Source organism: Rosa rugosa, chromosome 5 (assembly GCF_958449725.1).
Source record: "Rosa rugosa chromosome 5, drRosRugo1.1, whole genome shotgun sequence".
NCBI classification, from domain to species: Eukaryota; Viridiplantae; Streptophyta; class Magnoliopsida; order Rosales; family Rosaceae; genus Rosa; species Rosa rugosa.
Window position 1 is genome coordinate 25,586,654 of NC_084824.1, and position 23,081 is coordinate 25,609,734.

At 38.2% G+C, this 23,081-nt stretch overlaps 1 protein-coding gene across 2 annotated transcripts; it reads left to right on the forward strand.

The window, feature by feature from the left end:
• Positions 1 to 575: 575 nt before the first annotated feature.
• On the forward strand, positions 576 to 19,872 carry LOC133708058 (alcohol-forming fatty acyl-CoA reductase-like). Of its 2 annotated transcripts, XM_062133506.1 has the most exons (10): positions 576 to 722; positions 802 to 905; positions 1,050 to 1,252; positions 16,125 to 16,225; positions 16,442 to 16,637; positions 16,743 to 16,904; positions 18,794 to 18,875; positions 18,966 to 19,235; positions 19,347 to 19,474; positions 19,570 to 19,872. In XM_062133506.1, the coding sequence occupies exons 1-10, from the start codon at positions 644 to 646 to the stop codon at positions 19,724 to 19,726; spliced, it is 1,482 nt and encodes a 493-aa protein (XP_061989490.1). In that variant the 5' UTR covers positions 576 to 643; the 3' UTR covers positions 19,727 to 19,872. The 2 variants fall into 2 exon arrangements, with proteins under 2 accessions (XP_061989490.1, XP_061989491.1); XM_062133507.1 differs by lacking the exon at positions 576 to 722 and having other exon boundaries at positions 855 to 995.
• Positions 19,873 to 23,081: the final 3,209 nt, after the last annotated feature.

Here is a 23,081-nt window from a genome sequence, read left to right on the forward strand (position 1 = left end):
TTTGAACATGATCTGTCTCATTTTGCGAAATACGAAGCAAAGTCCGTATGATTCCACGTTTACTTGTCATTCCAATATTGATATGATTCCACGTTATTCTTGCCCGACGACCAAATGACTGATGATTGTTGATCTCTACCAAAAAGAAGGATCACTGATTTGGGCAGAAAAACACAAAACCTCACAACTTACAGAAAAACTTCTATAATTCTTAGGTAAAGCCACCCAATCAACTTGGAAAATTCTTAGGTGGGGTTTCCCCACCACATGGCTTTAGGGCCACCCAATCAGAAGAAATGAAATTTTTCATCTTTTTCGAAACTGCCCCCCTAAAGGGCAATATCAAAAACACCCCCCTGCTGGACAGTGATTAGTCCGCCCCACCACGTGTTGGTGTGACTGCCCCACACAACATTCTCTCAATCAACTTAAGTTTGTCAGACATTAAAACTGAAAACTCCTCACAGTTAGTTGTTGGCAGGTACATTTAATTTAAACGAGTCCGATCTGAATGTATAATTGAGGAAATAAATTCTCCATCTATAATTTTGTCGTCCTCTATAAAACCTAAACAAGCTTTTAAATCATCTAACATAAGCAATCAACTCCCAAGTTTTTATATTGTTTGATTTCTTTCCGTACAATGGGGTTGGACAGCATACTAGGTTATCTGCAGAATAAGACCATTTTGATCACTGGTGCGACCGGCTTCCTTGGAATGGGTATATACCTCTCTCTCTGTCTCTCTCTCTCTCTCTCATTTGAGTACTTGTGAATATGTGGATATTGCATGGCATGCAGTGTTTGTGGAGAAAATTCTAAGGGTGCAACCAAATGTGAAGAAGCTCTATCTTCTTGTAAGAGCCTCTGATACCAAGTCAGCAACACATCGCATGCAAGATGAGGTCTGTACATAATTCACAGCTGCCAATCCTGCCATAATCAGTAACGAGATTAAACGACTTGCATTTTCATGTAATTTGTACGTGATGCAGGTAAATCGTTATGATTATTAATTGACTAACATAGATCTTCAATATCTTATACAGATTATAGGGAAGGAATTGTTCAGGGTTCTGAGGGAGAAATGGGGGGCAGATTTTGATTCTTTCATTTCCGAAAAAGTTGTTGCTCTCCCAGGAGATGTCACTTTCGAGAACCTCGGAGTGAAAGAACCCAGATTGGTGGAAGAACTATACAATGAAATACAGATAATATTCAACTCTGCAGCCACCACCAACTTTGACGAAAGGTAAACCCATTACATCATGCAACCTGCATATAAGTACGAGAAGATGCACATGCAGCTACTGTAAATTAAGAGGTTGCAGAGAGAGAGGGAGAGAAATCTGCATGCACCACATTTATTGTGCTTTGAATGATCCATCCAAGTACTAGTCTACTTTTGAAGTTTCGATTCGATTAAGATGTTTTAGTAGTTTATAATTTGATGATTTTTGAAGTGAACTAACGAGTCAATTTTCGTTCGCGGCCCCACCACCCACCCCCCCCCCCCCCCCCCCCAAACCATGTGCTCACTTGAGTCAATTAATATCAAATACAAATTATAAAAAAGAAAAAAAACCACACAGTAGAGGGGTCGTCTTGGGTACCTTGATGTATGTCATAATACCCTTATTTTTTTATTTTTAATAAATTAATGTAGTGGAAACCTACTGAACCGGTTAACATGTTATTCACTTAAATGTTAACATGTGTGTAACGCCCCAAGCTGCACCTCACCAGCTTAAGCACGTCACAGTGCCGCGAGTCTCTAAAACATAAACCGAACTCTCGATTTACATCCTAGAGAACCGCTAGGCATTTTGTTTGAAAAACTTTTTGTATAAACACAACGGAAGCTACAAATATGCTTGAGGTGAAAAACTTGAGTTGCTGAAATCTATTTCACTCGTTCAGAACTTGGATAAAGACTCACACAAGGTTGAATTTCACTTGAAGAGAATTCAACTAAATGATGACACGAGACTAGATAACCACAAGTTCCAGAACACAAAGTTCGAGAAATAGAATTTAGAATAAGGTTCACACGGTAATTTACCGAACTTGTTCTGCACACCCAGCTCCATCCGCTATTGTCTCGTCACCAGTGCACAGTACCTGCATTCATACTATTGTAGGGGTGAGCTTTCGTCCTCGCTGCTCAACAGGAACTCTAACTCGACTAGGTTTGAAAATCAACAGATAAATGTTTGGAGCTCCAGTATGAAACTTGCTTAAACCAAGTATTTAAAAGAACGACAAACTTTAAAAACCCGATGCATGATTAGAAAACTACGTGCGCTTTACCTGATGGCCTGGTTCCGTAGAACCAACATCTGACCTTACCAGTCACAGAGCGCCAAACTTAACACACTAGCTACACACACGGAACCGTGTCATCATTGCGATTACGCACCATCCGACCGGTGTAGCTAACCCTCCGGAGGTTTAGGGGTGGCTAATTCCCAAGGAAGTCATTGACCACCTTTCCGCTCTCACACACCGCCATCAAAATCTTATACGCACGTTAACTTGAAAACATATTAAATTTGAACTAACATATACTTTCATCATGCATCACGTAGATCAGAAAATATATAAGAAAATCACCAACCGAGGAGAGTCCTTAATCCCTACCTGGATTCCAATACTTTCTCTCACGTACTCCGAGAGTCGCGAACCTTCCGTTCCTCGGGTAACTGGAGTCCTAAATTCCGACATTTCGATAGTTAATATCTTTTGAACAATTATAGGAAATCTCGACGATTAATATATCGTCCAAACCAACTTTTCCTGGTTTGACCAGGAGTTGACCAGTTTGACCACATTTTGACCGACATGCTTAGTTTGACCAACATGGACTCGTTTGACCACGTTTGACCAATCTTAATAGGTTTGATAACAAACCCAAATTATCGAACATTTTACTTAAATCACGATATCGACTATATATATTAGGCGCACCCAAATTACCAAGGCCACCCAATATATATACATTTCTTTTCCTTACTCATTACCATTTTTTTTTTTTTTACAAAACGCTTATGCAAACCAATGTTATAACAAATTCCCAACTTCAATAATCACTAAATTCGAGTATCCTTTAACAATTTCGTCACATAGTTATCGAAATTACTATGGACACCCAACCAATCTTATTCCAATTATTTCACCACCATTTCAAATATCTTGCTTTCGCACACTAACAAAACCTTAAATTTTAAAACCAGAAACAATCACAAATTAATCTATTCTCCAGCCAAGCAAACAGAAACATTTCAATCAACAACCTCAATATCACCTCCAGTTCTACACTCTGCAGCGAAATCCACAAACCACCAAACTACACAACTCGATCAAACCACACATAACACCATGATTGAACCAACTCTCCAAAACAGAAATAAATCAAAAGTACTTCAGTCCACTGTTTCGAACTCAACCCAAGAGCAACCTTTTATTTCAAGGTTTGGGATTATACCTTCTCAAGTCCACGTTGATCGAGCTCGGCCTCACCAAACTACTTGCCGGAACCGGAATGGTGATGAACCGATGATTTCTCGTGCTACAACTCAGAAAACTTCACACCATCTCGCCTAGTCCTGCAATCGAGCAAGAAACGAAGCCCAGAAGGCCGGAGAATTCGCCGGCAGCGAGGAAGCGCGACGGAGGCAGAAACAACCCAGAAACCAAAATGTCAAAACTCGATCTAATTGGAAAACTAATCATACTGGGGTGTAGAGCATGTCGAGGAGGTGAGGTTTCATACCACAGGTGGCCCAAACGGTCGCCGGAATGTGCAGAAACTCGCCGGAGCAGTCGGACATTCTCACCGTTGATTCTTCTTTCTCGTCGGGTGCATGGACGATCTGAGGGTACAGGGAGGTAGGCGACGCCGAGACGAAGCTATTGGTGGTGGTACATCGCCGATCGATGGCCGGACGGCGTCACTCCGGTCGGATTTCTCTCTCGGGTCGCGGTTGTCTCCGGGTTAGAGAGCACCGAGCTCTCTCTCCCTCTCTCTCGAAACTTCATGTACCTTCCTACTATTCACCATCTTATATACATGTGTCCAATTAGTGAAGGAAGGCTGGGATCAAGCGGTGGAAAAGGTATGTGGCTAGGATCGCGCCACGTGTTTCTCTTTCTGGAATTAATTTCCTAAAATCTCAAAAGTTCGGAAAACCACGATAAATAGCCCGGTGATCCGAACAATTCTCCGAAAATTTCCACGAACTCATCGTGTCGTGTACATTATCATCCAACTCTCAAATCGAGGATTTCACTTTACGAAAATTTCTGAAAATTTCCTCAAGCATCTTGACATTTATCGAGATCGTAAATAAATAACTTGTTGAACGATCTTAATTTAAGCTCGATAAATTTTCCGGGGCTCACAATGTGTCATTTTAAAAAATAAAATTTACTATATTAACAACTCATTCTATCTTGGTATGTAATACTGTTCAGAAACATGTAACATATATTGTCAAAATAATAAATTACACCTAGTAGAACTAAAATTACGACTTATGACCACACTTATTGTGGTTATTGTAAATTTGTAATTGAGTAGTCAAAGATGTAAATATCATAATTGAACAACTTTTATCAAATGGAGAACATTAATGATCAAATGGAGAACCTTTTTACAATATAAAGTACACATATCTTTTGGTCTAATATTAAATTTACCATGTTCACAACACAATTGTTGTCAGAATTGTAAAATGGTTGATTATCTTGTAAAATGATGCAGTTTTTGAAGTAATTAGTACAAATATAACAAAAGTGAGCACTTTTACATCAATTGTTGGGGGTCGTGGTAAAAATGTATAGTCATTGTAGTAATCATTTCATTAATGATAAAAACATAAAGATTTACCATTGTGACAACAAATTTGTTATCACACTTGTTAAATTATCCATAAACTAGTACATTAGTTTAGGTGGAGTAATTACTACAAATAGAACAAAAATTACCGCTTTTACATCAATTGACATGGATTATGGTAAAATGCATAGTCATTGAAGTAATAATTTCATTAATGTTAAAAACATGAAGATTTACCACTCTGACAATAAATTTGTTGTCACACTTGTTAAATTGTTCATAAACTAGTACATAGGTTGTAGGTGGAGTAATTACTACAATTAGAACAAAAAGTATTGTTTTTATATCAATTGTTGTAGTTTGTGGTAAATTACGTGGACTGAAAGTAATTATAATTTCAACAACAGAAATTACACAATATATTACTTTAATTACGCAAGGGAGAACTTCATTACACCAATGAAGACATACGTGATTTTAGTCAAAATATAATGGTTTACCTATATGATAACACATTGTGGTAACATTTGTAATTTAGTTCAAAAAGTAGTAATAACAAGTTGTACGTGAAGTAGTTACTACAGCTATAACAAAGAATATCTATTTTTACATTAATGGTTGTGGTTGTCGTAAAATGCATGTAAAAAGAATTATATTTGGTTAAGAAAACTACTTATGATCTAATTAATTAGTAATAAAGACTATTTAACTAATACTAATTTCATGAGCCTAGGTTAGAAGGTTTTTGTTTTTAATAAGGAAAAAAATGTAATTGTCAATTGTGTAATTGTTAGTTGATAATCTAGTATTAATCAAACATTAATTGGCTAATGATAAAATTAATTAGTAATAAATACTATTTAACTAATTGTAATTTGGTGAGCCTAAGTTAGAAGGTTTTTTTTAATTTTAATTTTTTTTTTTTTGAAAAGGAAAAAACGTAATTGTCAATTGGTAATCAATTGGCTAAGGGCTAAACAGGTTACCAAACTTAAAATATTTTGAATCATTGGATATATTACTAATCTAATGGTCCAAAATATTTAACAAAATAGGTGTATGACAAACACCCGGGTACCTAATAAAATTCACAGTAGTTGGGATACCTCATTTCTACATTCACAGCCAGTGTGCGCACACCTAGAAAAAACATAGACCAGAGGCCAGAATTAAATAAATCCCACCCTGATCATGAAGACAGGACTAGATATTTCCCCCGATCGATCAAATCATCACCCTACTGATGATATTCAGGTCATCTGACCATCAAAGTTGCCCTAGGCCAAAAGCAATAATGCGGCTTTGCCAAAAAAAAAAAAAAGCAATAATGCGGGGAGGGAGAGGGAGGGTGAAAAGTACCCATACCCCCTCCTAGAAAGAAAATATGGTTTGGGGACTTGGAGGCTGTCACGCCTCGGATTTTGAATGATAAATTCAAATCCGAAACCTGAATAATTACAATTACAAAAAAACCAAATCTCGAAACTTCGAGTTCATTATTACAATTCACTCTCACAATATATTATAAAGCTCAAATGAGCATAACACACCTCACAACTTACAATTGTTGTAAAACTCTAACAATTGCTCTAACCGCACGATCACCGTCCTGGTTCTCCTGTCCTGTAGGATTACCCGCTACACAATTTGAATAGTGTACCGGGAGTTGCAACAACACAAAACCCGGTAAGCTTTTTACAGCCAGTATGAGTAAACAAGAAAGAACTGTTGATTTATTAGATTTCAAGACTACCACAAACCCACGTTACTTTCTCACTCTCATATATATATATAGACACTTATGAGTTACTCTCAATTTAGCTCATAAGATCACTCACTCTCATATATATATGTAGACACTTATGAGTTACTCTCAATTTAGCTCATAAGATCCCTCACTCTCATATATATATATAGACACTTATGAGTTACTCTCAAATTCGCTCATAAGATTTCCCAACATTTGGTAGACAGACTCATATATATATATAGACCCTTATGAGTTACTCTCAATTTCCCTCATAAGGTTACCATATATATATTGACACTTATGAGTTACTCTCAATTTCACTCATAAGGTCACTCCACATTTGGCAGACAGACTAGAGCTCTAACTGAACGTAACCACTCGTCCGGCCACAGACGTGATTACGATTTAATACTATTAATAACCACCAGCCCGGTACGAGAGCGTGATTCACTAATAGATGCCATGGTCACCTCGTGACCTAGTGATCTCCACAGATCACAACAATTTATTGTTCCTCAACAATAAAACTCAACACCTCTCACAATATATTGTTTCTCAACAATAAACTCAATACCTCTCACAATATATTGTTTCTCAACAATAAACTCAACACAACTCCAACAATACATATTATTTCACGTAATAATATATATACAGACATTCACACAGGAATGTCTAATACACCAACAATAGTTCATATGATTGCAAAATAAAGCAATTAAATATATTGGGTTCGTAATATGAACCACGTGAGGTTTACTCACCTCGATAATCCCGCTGCGTCTTCAATTCAGCTCAAAATACGATCCACAATCGTCCACCAACTCAAACCGTCAATCACCTAGTCCAATAATGATCTTGACTTAGCCAACAACTCAAATATGTAATTAAACGACGATCCAACGCTCAGATTCAAATTAAACGATGATCCAACGGTCGGATCTGAATTTAATGATGATCCAACGGTCGGATCCTCACGGATCGCCTTTAGGATCATCCTCCAAAATTATCACGAAGATCCAACGGTCAGATCTTCCTGAATCGCCTTTACTAACATCTCCACAAAATTATATGAAAATCCGACGGTCAGATTCTCACGAATCGCCTTCCGAATCACTATTTCTCAATTATACGAAGATCCAACGGTCGGATCTTCGCCCATGACCTCACAAGGTCACCGGGACAGTCATACGATCAACATATCCAAAATTGAAGCAAAACCGATGGTCAGATCTTCACAGATCGTAAACCGAAGATAAACGTAAAAACGTTAAATAGTAACGTCAAAACGTAAATCCACTATTTATCAACTTTTTCTAACATGACCATGTTATATATCAAAACGCTCGTATGGATGCATAGATCATCGCCTAGATAATGAAAACTCGAAATATGGTCTGATGCGCCGCCACAAGCGGTGGTCAGTGGGCGGTCAACGCCGGTCAACCACCTCAGATGGCAAAGTGACCAACTACAAACTGGTTCAAAATGAAAGCGTGGTCGACTTTCATACCTGGAGCTAAGCCTGGTTCGGCCTAGATCGTCCTAGATCAAGCGTTGAAGTTGGATTAATCTCGTGCGTCTGATCAGATTCCAGATTGAATCAGGGACGTCAAAATCTTCAACTCGTGATCTTTCACTCCACACTCCAAATCGTCAAGCAAGGCCTATATGGGGATGATCAGGGGGAGGAGGAGATCACGAAAATGGGAACGATCGGCCCATGCAACGCCGGAAAAATGGAATTCCGGTCGGGTCGGATTCCTCTTGGCTGGCTTCTTCGATCTCCATCTGGGGGCAGCGGCGGGGCAAGGCGACACCGGAGGGAGGCCGGGCTTGGAGCGGCGATCACCATGGTGTCCGGGTCGTGGCCGGAGGACGCCGGAGGAGGAAGGAAAATCCGGGTCGGGTCGGCTAAGACCCGTTGGGTCTGACGGTCGAAAGAAGAGAGAGAACGGAGAGAGCTGGGGGACTGTTCAGCAAAAATGAAAATGTTTCGTCCTTAAATGAAAAATCAGATATTTTTCCTATTTATAGAAAATTCCCAATTTTCAAATATTCATAACTTAATCATACGAACTCCGAATATTGCGTTCTACATGTCCACGAACTCGTATCGACGAGCTCTACAACTTTCATGAAGGAAGTTTTCCCAAATTTTGAACGTATAAAAAGTCAACTTTGTTGACCCCCTAAAAACGTTCGTTTTCGAAAATAAAACCGTTCGAACTAATTCCACAACTTCTCCAAGCTTCGTACTCGCTCCTACTATCGTGAAATCATTTCTAAAAATCCACGGAATTTAATTTGGATTTTCCAGGGTATTACAGTCTACCCTCCTTAAAGAAATTTCGTCCCGAAATTTGAGCGTAAGTCAATTCCTCTCGATTAAGGTTGACCTAACCATCGAATCTCCATCTTTCCCAAAGCTGTAGTAATCTACAAAGCCTCAACCCTTGTATAAAAATACATTCCTATAGCCACTAAATCCTTTCATCACAAACGTAAACGCACAACACAACTGTTCAACATCAATCCACATCAATTACACAAAATCATCACATGGATCATCTCATAGATCCTCACATAGATCTTCACATAGATCATCACTCTGTACTGGCATACAAGCACAGTAAACACTCTCACAAAGTGTTTCGCTACTCAATTAGCATCACGGTAAATCTCCATAGTAAAACTTAAGATGCATCACTCAAAACAAATCATCCCCAAAAGCACGCCAATAAATTATGTCATCCAATGATGATGACTTGGGCTTGCTCAATCCTTGGGTTAAGCACTAGGGCTGGCCAATTGGGCCTGAAGAAATCGGACCATCCACATTTCGAACCGGCCCAAACCACTTTGGGTTTAACATTTGGGCCTACTATTCGGGCTTACTATTTGGGCTTACTATTTGGGCTTACTATTTGGGCCTACCAATCGGCCCACCCACTTCCAGCTCGGCTACGGTATGAAATTGTACATACCGTATATACGTATGCATACCGTACAGATCGTATATACGTATGCATACCGTACAACTGTATATTCGTATGCATACCGTACAGACCGTATATACGTATGTATACCGTACATACCGTATATACGTCGTATATCAAGCATATACGAGATCCAAAAATATTTGTAAGAGGTAAGGTTCGAACTCCCGACCTCAAACACGAAGGTTTTGCTCCCAACCACTGAAGCAAGAGCTGCCTTCATTAATATATGCTCACGTGTTATATTTATTATGTCATAAGCGACATAAATAAAATAACGGGGGAGGCAAGGTTCGAAACCTTAACCTGCTGCACAAGGGCTTTGCCCACCAACCACTGGAGCACAAGCTGTGCTTAATATAATGTGTACAAATGTTTTACTTATTATGTCATAAGCGAACATAATAAAAATAAACGAGAGGCAAGGTTCGAACCTCTGACCTCTTGTACATGAGCCTTGCTCTTCAACCACTAGAGCACCAGCTGCTCTCGTTACTATCCATGCAACTTCTTTTATTTATTCTATCATAAGCGATAGAATAACAACAAACTGTCGGTACACTCCACGTGCCACGACACGTCTCTTCCGTGATTTACGGAAAGCAAATCACTTTCGGCTAAAGCTGTCTGCCACAGCGTCTCGAGGTTCGGCCTGTCCCCTTACACGCTCAACACGCGCCAACAGCTTTTCCGGGTTTCGGGGCGACTTTAATCCAACGCGTGGATTCAAATTCTGAGATCGTTCATCCAACGGTGGAGATCTGCTCACCTTGTTCTATAAATAGGTGCATTCTGGAGAAAAACTGTTCACTCCAAAAGAAAAGAAATTTTTCTTCCGAGCTCAAGTCTTTCTCTCTCAACTCTTCAGCCTTTCTCTTCTCAAATCCTTCCTTCATCAATTTCAATCCTTCTCTTCTGATCTTCTCTCCCATCTAGTTGATTCAATCCCATCTTTCCTCTGAACTTTCAGATCTTCAATATTTTCCTCCAAATCTTCAATCCTTCTTTCTCAGATCTTTTCTTCCATTTGAAGATTCGATCTCATCTTTCCTCTGAGAATCTCAGATCTCCAATTACCAGTTCAACAACTCCAATCCTTCTAACAAAATCTCCCTCAAACACTAAACCATGTATTCCTCGATTTCCACATCCTCTCACCCCATGACCCAAGAGCCACGAACTCTGCAACTAATGGAGCTCCAAACCCCGCAACAAATGGAACCACAACAACAGCAACCAACAGAGGAGGGAGGAAACACCCAAGCAGCTGGAAGTAGTGCCAACATGGATTTCTGGCGAAGCCGTACCAGGTGGATTCCTACTCCAGAACAAATAAGAATCCTCAAGGATCTTTACTATGTCAAGGGATTTAAGTGCCCAACTACAGAGCAGATTCACGAGATCTGTCTCCAGCTGAACCAGTATGGGTATGTTGAGGGTAAGAACATTTACTTTTGGTTCCAGAACGTCAGGGCTCGAGAGAAGCAGATGAATAGGTGTAATCAGGCTGCTCCAGTGCCCATGAGAACTAGTTCTCTTGGTACTGGTAGATCCATTGATCTCAATTTTGGGTCCACTGGTTCTACTGGTGCTGGTGGATCCATCGACATCAATTTTGGGCCAGCTGGTGGATCCATTGACATCAATTTTGGGTCCACTAGTTCTACTGATGATGGTAGATCCATTGATCTCAACTTTGGTTCCACCTATTCTACTGGTAATGAAGGATTTATTTACTTAAATTTTGTTTCGTATTCTTCCTCACACTTCAACACTAATACCAGTACAACTCTTTTGGCACAACAGGAGGACAAACATCCCTGCAACAACGAGGAGGAGATCACCAGGAGGTTCAAACTCTTCCTCTGTTCCCCGTGCACGGCGAGGACGTCTTTGGTAACCTGAAGGCTACTTCCGAGGAAGGTAGCGCTTTTGGTTACTATTCTGGTGGCTCAGGCGGTTACCACAGTGGCTCAAACGTTTCTCTTGAGCTCAGCCTAAATCCATCCGGAGCTGCTGACTAGGCTTAGTATAGCATAGTCCTCGTTTTTTTTTTTTTTTTTTGTAATATAAAATCAATAAGATAGTGTGCATGTTTTCTTTTCTTTTTGTTTAACCAACAACAACACCAAGGATCGAACCTTGGTCACCCAATACTATTTTCAAAACCATAAACAACTCTACTGCACACATCTTTCATAATGATGCAATAAAAACAATCACTCAAAAAGAATCCAACAATCAAATAAGTCGCATCGAGGTCTAGCTAGTATCCTCTGAGTCAAACCAAACACAAACAATTTCGTCGTTAGAATTAGGGTTTAATAAAGCTAAACACATCCTGAGTTAGCTAGGAAAAACCCACATCCTTAGAGTTACCCATACAAATCTTATAAAATCTCAACCATTTCCTCTATTAATTGCTCCATTAAACTTACCACAATTCATACCCTATGAATTTACGATTTAGAAACCGAATCAAACTCCATATCACATAGTAATTCACTTGAACCACTATGGATATACCTAACAAAGTCACTAAAATCAATATCCGAAATTGCGTTTAACTATATCACCTAAGATCAATCACCAAAGGCACACACTCTCATCCAACATCCTTCACAAGAACTGATTCTAACTTTCCCAATTAATTACACCAAAATCAACTCCATTTCAAAACTTTAAGTGTCCCGCCTACTTAAACTTAAAACACAAACAACCTCAAATTCACTTCAGTCCAACTCCATACTACGATCCAAAACTTAAGAAAACTAGTTCACAAAATCAATTTCCTTCACTTAAATAAAACTATGTCCACAAGTCATAGTCAGGTCAACAGACCAAGGTGTCCAAATGGAGAATTTCCAATCCAGTTGTCTTTGTGAAACGCAAAATATCAATCAAAAATGATGCTCGCAACATCAACCACGTATATAAAACACGTTCCTCGAACTCGATTCAATTTTAGAATCACTAAAATTACTACTAGTCCCACTTCAATAACCCTTATGATTATAGGTACTTGTAGATAACTTAAATATATAGTCGTTCGTCTCAATCACTCAAACACAAGATCAAACTCCGTTCTCGCACCTCAAACTCTGCTCAACAACTTACAAACACATGGAAGAATTAACCACAATAATTCCTTCCCTAACCGCAACACTACTCACAACTCCACATGAGTCAAGAATCTATTCAAAAACATTAGTATATCCAACTTAAAAAGGCAAAATTACTATCGATTAATACTCGTATCCACATTACAGACGAGCATAGGTCCACACCATGCCTTCAACCAAACACTTCAACAATCAAAAGAACCTCATTTCCATAAAACAATCCTCGTTGACTTAACAGAGTTGAATCAAGAGGTTTCTATTCCTCAAGGATTGTAACTTGCGGCCACTGAACTTATTCCAATACGAACCTACAAGACAACTGTAAGGTTCTAAGTACAACCCCTTCGAATCTCCATCACCTAAGGAGTATAGTATGCTTGGCTAATACATGTATAACACCTAAAACACAGTATAAGTCAAATACAAATTCATATTAACCAAGTCAATACTATAGGGAAGGTATTCACGTTCCTAAAACGACCTAGCGGCCTAAACAACTCCCAACACTCACGCATACCCAATGACTTAGCCAATACCGAAGAGCACACGATGGGGATCCGCTGCAGACGGGCCATCACTCGGAAGGTATTGACACATCACCAAATATGCACCTTACGCTTTGATACCAAACTGTCACGCCTCGGATTTTGAATGATAAATTCAAATCCGAAACCTGAATAATTACAATTACAAAAAAACCAAATCTCGAAACTTCGAGTTCATTATTACAATTCACTCTCACAATATATTATAAAGCTCAAATGAGCATAACACACCTCACAACTTACAATTGTTGTAAAACTCTAACAATTGCTCTAACCGCACGATCACCGTCCTGGTTCTCCTGTCCTGTAGGATTACCCGCTACACAATTTGAATAGTGTACCGGGAGTTGCAACAACACAAAACCCGGTAAGCTTTTTACAGCCAGTATGAGTAAACAAGAAAGAACTGTTGATTTATTAGATTTCAAGACTACCACAAACCCACGTTACTTTCTCACTCTCATATATATATATAGACACTTATGAGTTACTCTCAATTTAGCTCATAAGATCACTCACTCTCATATATATATGTAGACACTTATGAGTTACTCTCAATTTAGCTCATAAGATCCCTCACTCTCATATATATATATAGACACTTATGAGTTACTCTCAAATTCGCTCATAAGATTTCCCAACATTTTGTAGACAGACTCATATATATATATAGACCCTTATGAGTTACTCTCAATTTCCCTCATAAGGTTACCATATATATATTGACACTTATGAGTTACTCTCAATTTCACTCATAAGGTCACTCCACATTTGGCAGACAGACTAGAGCTCTAACTGAACGTAACCACTCGTCCGGCCACAGACGTGATTACGATTTAATACTATTAATAACCACCAGCCCGGTACGAGAGCGTGATTCACTAATAGATGCCATGGTCACCTCGTGACCTAGTGATCTCCACAGATCACAACAATTTATTGTTCCTCAACAATAAAACTCAACACCTCTCACAATATATTGTTTCTCAACAATAAACTCAATACCTCTCACAATATATTGTTTCTCAACAATAAACTCAACACAACTCCAACAATACATATTATTTCACGTAATAATATATATACAGACATTCACACAGGAATGTCTAATACACCAACAATAGTTCATATGATTGCAAAATAAAGCAATTAAATATATTGGGTTCGTAATATGAACCACGTGAGGTTTACTCACCTCGATAATCCCGCTGCGTCTTCAATTCAGCTCAAAATACGATCCACAATCGTCCACCAACTCAAACCGTCAATCACCTAGTCCAATAATGATCTTGACTTAGCCAACAACTCAAATATGTAATTAAACGACGATCCAACGCTCAGATTCAAATTAAACGATGATCCAACGGTCGGATCTGAATTTAATGATGATCCAACGGTCGGATCCTCACGGATCGCCTTTAGGATCATCCTCCAAAATTATCACGAAGATCCAACGGTCAGATCTTCCTGAATCGCCTTTACTAACATCTCCACAAAATTATATGAAAATCCGACGGTCAGATTCTCACGAATCGCCTTCCGAATCACTATTTCTCAATTATACGAAGATCCAACGGTCGGATCTTCGCCCATGACCTCACAAGGTCACCGGGACAGTCATACGATCAACATATCCAAAATTGAAGCAAAACCGATGGTCAGATCTTCACAGATCGTAAACCGAAGATAAACGTAAAAACGTTAAATAGTAACGTCAAAACGTAAATCCACTATTTATCAACTTTTTCTAACATGACCATGTTATATATCAAAACGCTCGTATGGATGCATAGATCATCGCCTAGATAATGAAAACTCGAAATATGGTCTGATGCGCCGCCACAAGCGGTGGTCAGTGGGCGGTCAACGCCGGTCAACCACCTCAGATGGCAAAGTGACCAACTACAAACTGGTTCAAAATGAAAGCGTGGTCGACTTTCATACCTGGAGCTAAGCCTGGTTCGGCCTAGATCGTCCTAGATCAAGCGTTGAAGTTGGATTAATCTCGTGCGTCTGATCAGATTCCAGATTGAATCAGGGACGTCGAAATCTTCAACTCGTGATCTTTCACTCCACACTCCAAATCGTCAAGCAAGGCCTATATGGGGATGATCAGGGGGAGGAGGAGATCACGAAAATGGGAACGATCGGCCCATGCAACGCCGGAAAAATGGAATTCCGGTCGGGTCGGATTCCTCTTGGCTGGCTTCTTCGATCTCCATCTGGGGGCAGCGGCGGGGCAAGGCGACACCGGAGGGAGGCCGGGCTTGGAGCGGCGATCACCATGGTGTCCGGGTCGTGGCCGGAGGACGCCGGAGGAGGAAGGAAAATCCGGGTCGGGTCGGCTAAGACCCGTTGGGTCTGACGGTCGAAAGAAGAGAGAGAACGGAGAGAGCTGGGGGACTGTTCAGCAAAAATGAAAATGTTTCGTCCTTAAATGAAAAATCAGATATTTTTCCTATTTATAGAAAATTCCCAATTTTCAAATATTCATAACTTAATCATACGAACTCCGAATATTGCGTTCTACATGTCCACGAACTCGTATCGACGAGCTCTACAACTTTCATGAAGGAAGTTTTCCCAAATTTTGAACGTATAAAAAGTCAACTTTGTTGACCCCCTAAAAACGTTCGTTTTCGAAAATAAAACCGTTCGAACTAATTCCACAACTTCTCCAAGCTTCGTACTCGCTCCTACTATCGTGAAATCATTTCTAAAAATCCACGGAATTTAATTTGGATTTTCCAGGGTATTACAGAGGCATTGCCATGATTGGCCGGCACACAACCCCCCCCCCCCCCGGGCGGTTCTTAATTACTATGATATATAATTACACAATGTAACAATTACATATATATTTGTGTGCAGATATGATATTTCACTGGCGGTAAATACTTTTGGAGTTCTGCAAGTGTTGAGCTTTGCGAACAAATGTTTCAAACTACAGATACTTCTCCATGTATCAACTGGTTAGGATTACTTTTCTTTTCTAGTTAAGATGGGTTGGTCTACATAATAAATTGTGTAGTTTGGTTCAGTTAATGGTGGCCTGCTTACAAGTATAGTGAAAAAGAAAACTAATTGATTAGGGCGAGACTCGTACTAGAAGACTACATAAACTAAAAAGAATATAATTAGAAATCTCATATATAATTCCTCACTGATGGTGAATTATATGTTTCCAGCTTATGTGTGTGGGGAAAGGGCGGGGCTCATACCAGAAGACTCATCTTCAATGGATAAGATGGTAAAGGAGATGGGTAATTTTGATTTTGAAACATTGGAAAAGGGCCTTGTGCAGGAGAAATTGAATGAACTAAAAGCACTAGATGCTTCAGAAGAAGTTGTTACAAACACAATGAAGGATTTTGGCATTAAAAGGTCTTTAACTTAGCATCCATGCATTAACAAAGCCTAGCTACTACACTAATTAATATGACTATTTAATTTCTATTTGGATTTTTGTCTACACAAATTAAACTTTAGGGCTAGACTATATGGATGGCCAAACACGTATGTGTTCACAAAAGCAATGGGTGAAATATTTCTACAACGCTCGAAAGACAATTTGCCTCTTGTGGTCGTACGTCCAACAATAGTTACTAGCACCAACAAGGAACCATTTTCCGGTTGGATCCAAGGTTTCAGGTAAGATAACCAGCTTCCACTACTAGCAAAACGGGCAACTCACACAGATTTATTTCACACAGATTTTCAACACCCACAGATATATGTGTGAAATACAATTTCACACTGATAACCGTGTGAACTAAGTAGAATTGGGCCCACATGAGTATGTGTGTAACTAATAACAACAAAAATCCGTGTGAAACAACAATTCACACAGATTTCAGTATCAGAGTTAATATTCTTTCTCACCTATACACACAGATGTCTGTGTGTAAACCAATTCACACAGATTTCAGTGTCAGAGTTAAGATTCTTTCTCACCTATTCACACAGATGTCTGTGTGTAAACCAATTCACACAGATTTCAGTGGCAGCGTTACGATTCTTTCTCACCTATTCACACGGACATCTATTACAAAAGCTTTTTTCATACAAACATCTGTGTCTAAATGAAATACAGACTGAAATCTGTGTGAAATTTTGAATGACAATTGATATCGCCGAGTCTTTATTTAGACAAACATCCGTGTGCTTTGTTAATTTAGGGCATAGAAAATTGTGCTGCCACTTGCTTTGGGGTAATAAAGAGATGATAAAAACCCATTATCACATGAGAGGCCGGTCACTTGGTTTTTGTGAAGGTGAAGGTAGTCTGAGAGAGGAAAAATACAAGAGAGATGGATCTGAAATGGGGTTCTCTTTTTATTCTCACACCCTCGGCTTCAACATCAAGACTTCACTTTCTGGCTTTCCTACTTGAGGCAAACTACTTTGATTCATAGGTGAAGTTTACCCAATTTAATTCCTTTTCTTTTTAATATGTTTGTAAAAATTTTCAATCTTTGTTGGCATGATGGGGTTTATTTTCCCCTTCTTCATTTTGACCTGGGGCGTTGTTCATGTTTCATGTTGCTGGTCTGAGAGTTGGCTTCTTCTATTTAGTTTGATTGACTTATATAGTTTACTTTCTTTACTGTTGATATTGGTGGGTACACAATGAACTTCTTAATTGTTTCTTCATTTTGTTTGTCTAAAAATCCAAGGGGTGAAAGGAAAATTTTTTTTCTTCCCTGGATCTGTTCAAGCTTAATATTTCTGATTCAAATATTGTCACTGAAAAAAAGAAAAAAAAAAGAGGTTTGTAAGGCTGAGGGTGTTCTTCACTTTTTGTCTCTCTATAGTCCCGATCTGCTAATCATATATATGTATATATTCTGCAGAGGTGTATATAATGATGGTCTCTCTTCTCTCCTTCACAGGTATGCAACATGATGAAAAGAGAAAGAACATCGCTTCAGTACAATTAGCAGAATATGAAGAGAGTCTGAAGAAGAATTTCGATACTTTTCAGTTTCCATAGCATTTGTGGGGTAGTTGCTGGGATAGACAAAAGATTCAGATGGACAAAAAAATCAGATTGCTGATGTAATTTTATTTGTTAATTCATTTGCAGAATTTTTCTTTTTTTTTTGAATGCCATCACTCTTCCACACAGACATCTGTGTGAGTTAGGAAACTATTTCACACTGATCAGGATATTAAAATATTAGTTTCGACTCACACGGATTGAACCCAATTTAAGTATGCATGTGGACGGACAAGTGGGACCCACATCAAATTCCACACGGACTCCCAAAACCGTGTGAATAGAGCATTAGCGCCCCCTCCGAAGGCAACCGAAAAACCATTCCGTGCTTGCACCGTAGGTACAGCCTTTTACATACTGACATCCGTGTGAAATACTAGTATTTCACACAGATTTAAATCTGTGTGAGTTGCCCATTTTGCTAGTAGTGTTCAATGCACTTTATGAGTTTTATATGGTGATAAAATTAATTTTGTCTAATTCAAACACCCAACATTGTTTAATCATGTCATTACTAACTATTCAATCTTGGTGTATGCAGAACTATTGATAGTGTAATTGCTGGTTATTGCAAAGGCAAGCTGACATGCTTGCTTGCCGATCCTGCAACAGTACTCGATATGGTAAGTCATTCAGTTAATTACCAGTATTTTTTTTTTTTGCTTGATATGTGAATAATCTAAAGGGACTTAAATTTTGAACTTTGGCCGCAGATTCCTGTTGACATGTTGGTAAATTCAATAATCATAGCAATGGTGGCAAATGCAAATCAGTCTTCTGGAAATATTATTTATCATGTCGGATCCTCATTGAGAAACCCTTTGAAATTATTTCAAATGCACAACTTTATCTTTCAATACTTCACCAAGAATCCTTGGCTTGATAAGGACGGTAAGCCTGTCATTGTTACCAAGGGTACAATATTGACGACTATGGCTACTTTTCGCATGTACATGAATATTCGCTACATGCTACCTTTGAAGGTTTGTTCAAGCAAGCTACAAATTTATATCATGGAATAATTGTTTCTTTTTCTTTAACAGTCAACGATTCTTATTCTTTGTAATATATTTTAATTTCATTCTTCTTTTCAGGGATTGAAGTTCATGAACAAAGCAGTCTGCCAGTATTTCCAAGAGATATATGTCAACTATAGTCGGAAACTCAACTTGGTTATGCGCCTGGTAGAGCTATACGAACCCTATATGCTGTTCAAAGGAATGTACGTGTGTTTTTCTATTTAATTCTTTAGTTTAATGATTTCTTATATTTACTATAATCATCCATTGACATTTAAATGTTTGGTGTGTTGTGTAGCTTTGATGACACCAATACAGAGAAGTTGTGGAGGACAGCAGGGGAGAGTTTCATAGAGGTTGAAAGTTTTAATTTTGATGCGACACGCATAGATTGGGAAGAGTACATCATGCACACTCACATTCCTGGCCTCCTAAAACATGTTTTGATCAAATGATAACTACATTTGAGAAGCTCATACATTGTCGCACGTCATACATGAATCTTGTTATAACTCATATATTTGGATAAGGAAATTAGGTGGTCCAAAGTTCTTTCCTATACTTTATATAGATGATCAGTTTATCGTTGTGGTTGATTCAATATTAAGAGTTATCGCTTTTCTTTGTTGTTTCGGGTTTATTTTATTTTTATATTTTTAAAGGGTGTGTTATTTTTTTAGCGATTTAGTCTTCGAAATGACATTATGTATTCTTTATTTCAATACTATAATAATCGGCAAATGCAACATTTGCTTTGCCACGAGTTAAACAATGGTGGGAGCTTTCACTGTTTGAGTGCAATGTAGTTGGTATTTTATCTCACGACTTCTTACAATTGTGGATAAGGAAATTCCTATTGTACTAAAACTTGATAATGGTCATTGAAAATTCCTATTATATTCATTTCTTTATCTCTTCTCTCTATTCTGTCCCTTCAGTCCTCTTACACTTGCATCTTCTTCTCTTCTCCTTGAACTCACCGAAATCATCAATCCATCATCCAATGAATCATTCCTTCAACTTGTTAAGCCTCAGCACCTTGTCTTAGATCCCGGTTTATTTACTTCTTAGTGGATCTATCAATTTTGTATGGGTCTATGCCAATCATCTCTAATCCAAGATCCACAAGTTTTATTCAAAACCCTTCAACAACGACATTACTTGAAGACTACCGCGCAACTATATTTGATTGCCTCTCACCTCCTCACTTAACATAAGGTGTGTCCAGACCATCACAATTATAAAATAGAAATGGATCAATGTGTACCAAATTACTGGCATTTTCATTTCCTTGTATTGTACTATTCTGCACATTGCAAGTATTTATTAAGCTATGCTCTTGGCAATGTAGTCACGTTTGATGGCCATGTAGTCACAATGGTACCTCAAGTTCAATGATACCATTGTCTCCTTCGGTTTTAATTGTTGATTGATGTATATACCTGAAGATCGATGTGGAAGAAGCTAGCTATCGGCCTTACCATTGTCTCCTTCGGTTTTAATGAAAACATTGATGATCGCTGTATATGTTGAGAATATATAGATCCCATGCCATATGGGAAAAATGAGACATTGCCTATAGATTTATAAGGGTTAGGTTACTTCATCAATTTCCAATTGGTTTTGAATGTGACCCCCAAATTACTTTATCATGGTATCAGAGCGGGTTATCCCACGTGTGCATGTGACACGCTTAGAGCAAGCGCATAATTTAACCCTGAAAATATCGTTAGTAGTATACGCAAATAGGGATCGTTCTATTCCGGGGATTGAGGGTACACCTGTCATTGTCAAACAATTAAACAATTAAAATTAAAACAAAGTATAATATTCACAAAGATATTCACAAGTATAAACATTATTTACGAAAAAGGAGGATTTTGTTTTTGGTTTTTAGAAAATAAAACTAAATAAGTAAAACAATTAAAATGCAAAAACATAAAGATATTGATGGAATGAGAGAAACAAAGATCAAAACCGAAACTATGATTAAAATTGATTCAAACCCTAATATTGTTCATCTAAGTCATGAGAAAGGAGTTGATCATGTGAAACGTTCGAAATCAAACAATTTCCCATATTTTACTTTTCAATGCTAATTAACTTAAGTGAAAGCACCTAGATTAATCCTATCAAACATGTAATCAAACCCTAGAAAGCTAGTCAATCATGACATGTTTAACGCATTAGACATAGAGAAAGGCTATCAACTCAAGTGTATAACTTAGTATGGAAAAGTCCACCTAATTGCAATCCTCGTTAATTAAATTTGATCTTTGTCCAAAACCTTTACTACTTTTGATTCAAGTCACACAAAGCAAAAAGTTGATTTATGTTCTTAAACCTAGCACCAATTACATGCAAATCCTATAAGTGTCGACCCAAATAAGATAAACATATAAAAGTTTTCTGTAAAGCAAATTTAATTAAACAAACTCACATAAGCAACTATCGAATTACAATATATGAATCTGAAAATTCTCAATTAATCATAAAATTCCAGAAATTAACAATTGTTCAAACATATATGTCAACTAGAAACAATTCTAACGAAATCAAACAAGGTTACAAAGAAAGAGGTTGAATTACACAGTGAGATGGAGACGGGCATGAAAGATAAAACGTATGGAGTCTTGAATCTCGAAAGCAAGCTTCAAGGTGGAGAATGGATGATGATGCTCACGGCTTGGTTCTTCTTCTTCTTCGGCCTTGCTTGAACTTCGTGGCTTGCTCTAGAGGATGGAGAGAGCTTTCGCGTATATAGTAAAGTTCTGAATTATGGGGGTGTGTCAAACGTCTAGCATAGGGGGAGTATATATAGGGGACGTTGGCCTTGGTCTCTAAGTCTTCATGAATCTTCTATTATTTTCCAAGGAATTATCAGAAAATGCCACATAACTTCAACCAATCACAAATTGCCATGTAAGCCCTGGTGTGTCATCCAACCAATCATAAGCCTTCAAAATAAGTCCCAAATATATTATTGCCGAATATCCATGAATTAATTCTGATTTTCTTCTTTATTTTCGGCCAAAATTTCTTTAGGAATTGTAGGAATGAATCTGGACTTGTTTTTGAACCTTTTATTCCTTAAATCTCTCCATGGACTTCCTTTAATGTCTCTCCTTGATTTTCTCTTGATTTTCATGACAAAATACAGATTTTATTCCTCATTTTCGTCCAAAATATATTGAGGGGATTTAGGAACGAATCTGGACTTATTTTGAGCTTTTTCTTGTTGCACAATCCCTTGAAACTCTCCCTAGAATATCTCCAACGTTTTTCCTTGATTTCTTCTTGATTTTTCACATTATCTTCATGATTTCCCATGGCAAAATCAGATTTAATTCCTCCAAAAATATCTCCATTACGTCACAAACCCTAATTTCCATGGGCCTTTATCCATTTTGCCGAAAATCCAACTTCTCTTGACAGTTCTTGGGCCTTTATGCGTCACCTTCAAGCCATGTCATCTTCTAATGTCTTCAAGAAGCTTCTCAACATCATGACACTTCAATATTTTCGATCACACTTCTTGGACAGCCTAAGGAGTCATTTCCTTTCCTGGACAGGATTTCCTGGTTGAAACAGGAAAACTTCTTTTCTTCATTTCTGCTCATTTGTGCATCCCTTTGTATCTCATCTTGTTTCCCTCCAACGTTCTCTAGCTCCTCTTTCCATTTATGAGCTCATTTCAGCTCATTTATTCCAAGTACCTGAAAATAGAAACTGTTAATGAAAAATAGAAACTTTCCTAAAATGAAAAACGGAAACTTTCCTAAACTAAAAAGGGAAACTTTCTAAAAATGA

What these genes read in the sequence shown, in the direction of transcription:
- LOC133708058 (XM_062133506.1), top strand. Translation starts at nt 644, where the DNA reads ATGGGGTTGGACAGCATACTAGGTTATCTGCAGAATAAGACCATTTTG. An exon ending in GGTTGGATCCAAGGTTTCAG is followed by an intron (nt 16,905 to 18,793) that starts GTAAGATAACCA and finishes TGGTGTATGCAG; the next exon opens with AACTATTGATAGTGTAATTG. An exon ending in CTGCAACAGTACTCGATATG is followed by an intron (nt 18,876 to 18,965) that starts GTAAGTCATTCA and finishes CTTTGGCCGCAG; the next exon opens with ATTCCTGTTGACATGTTGGT.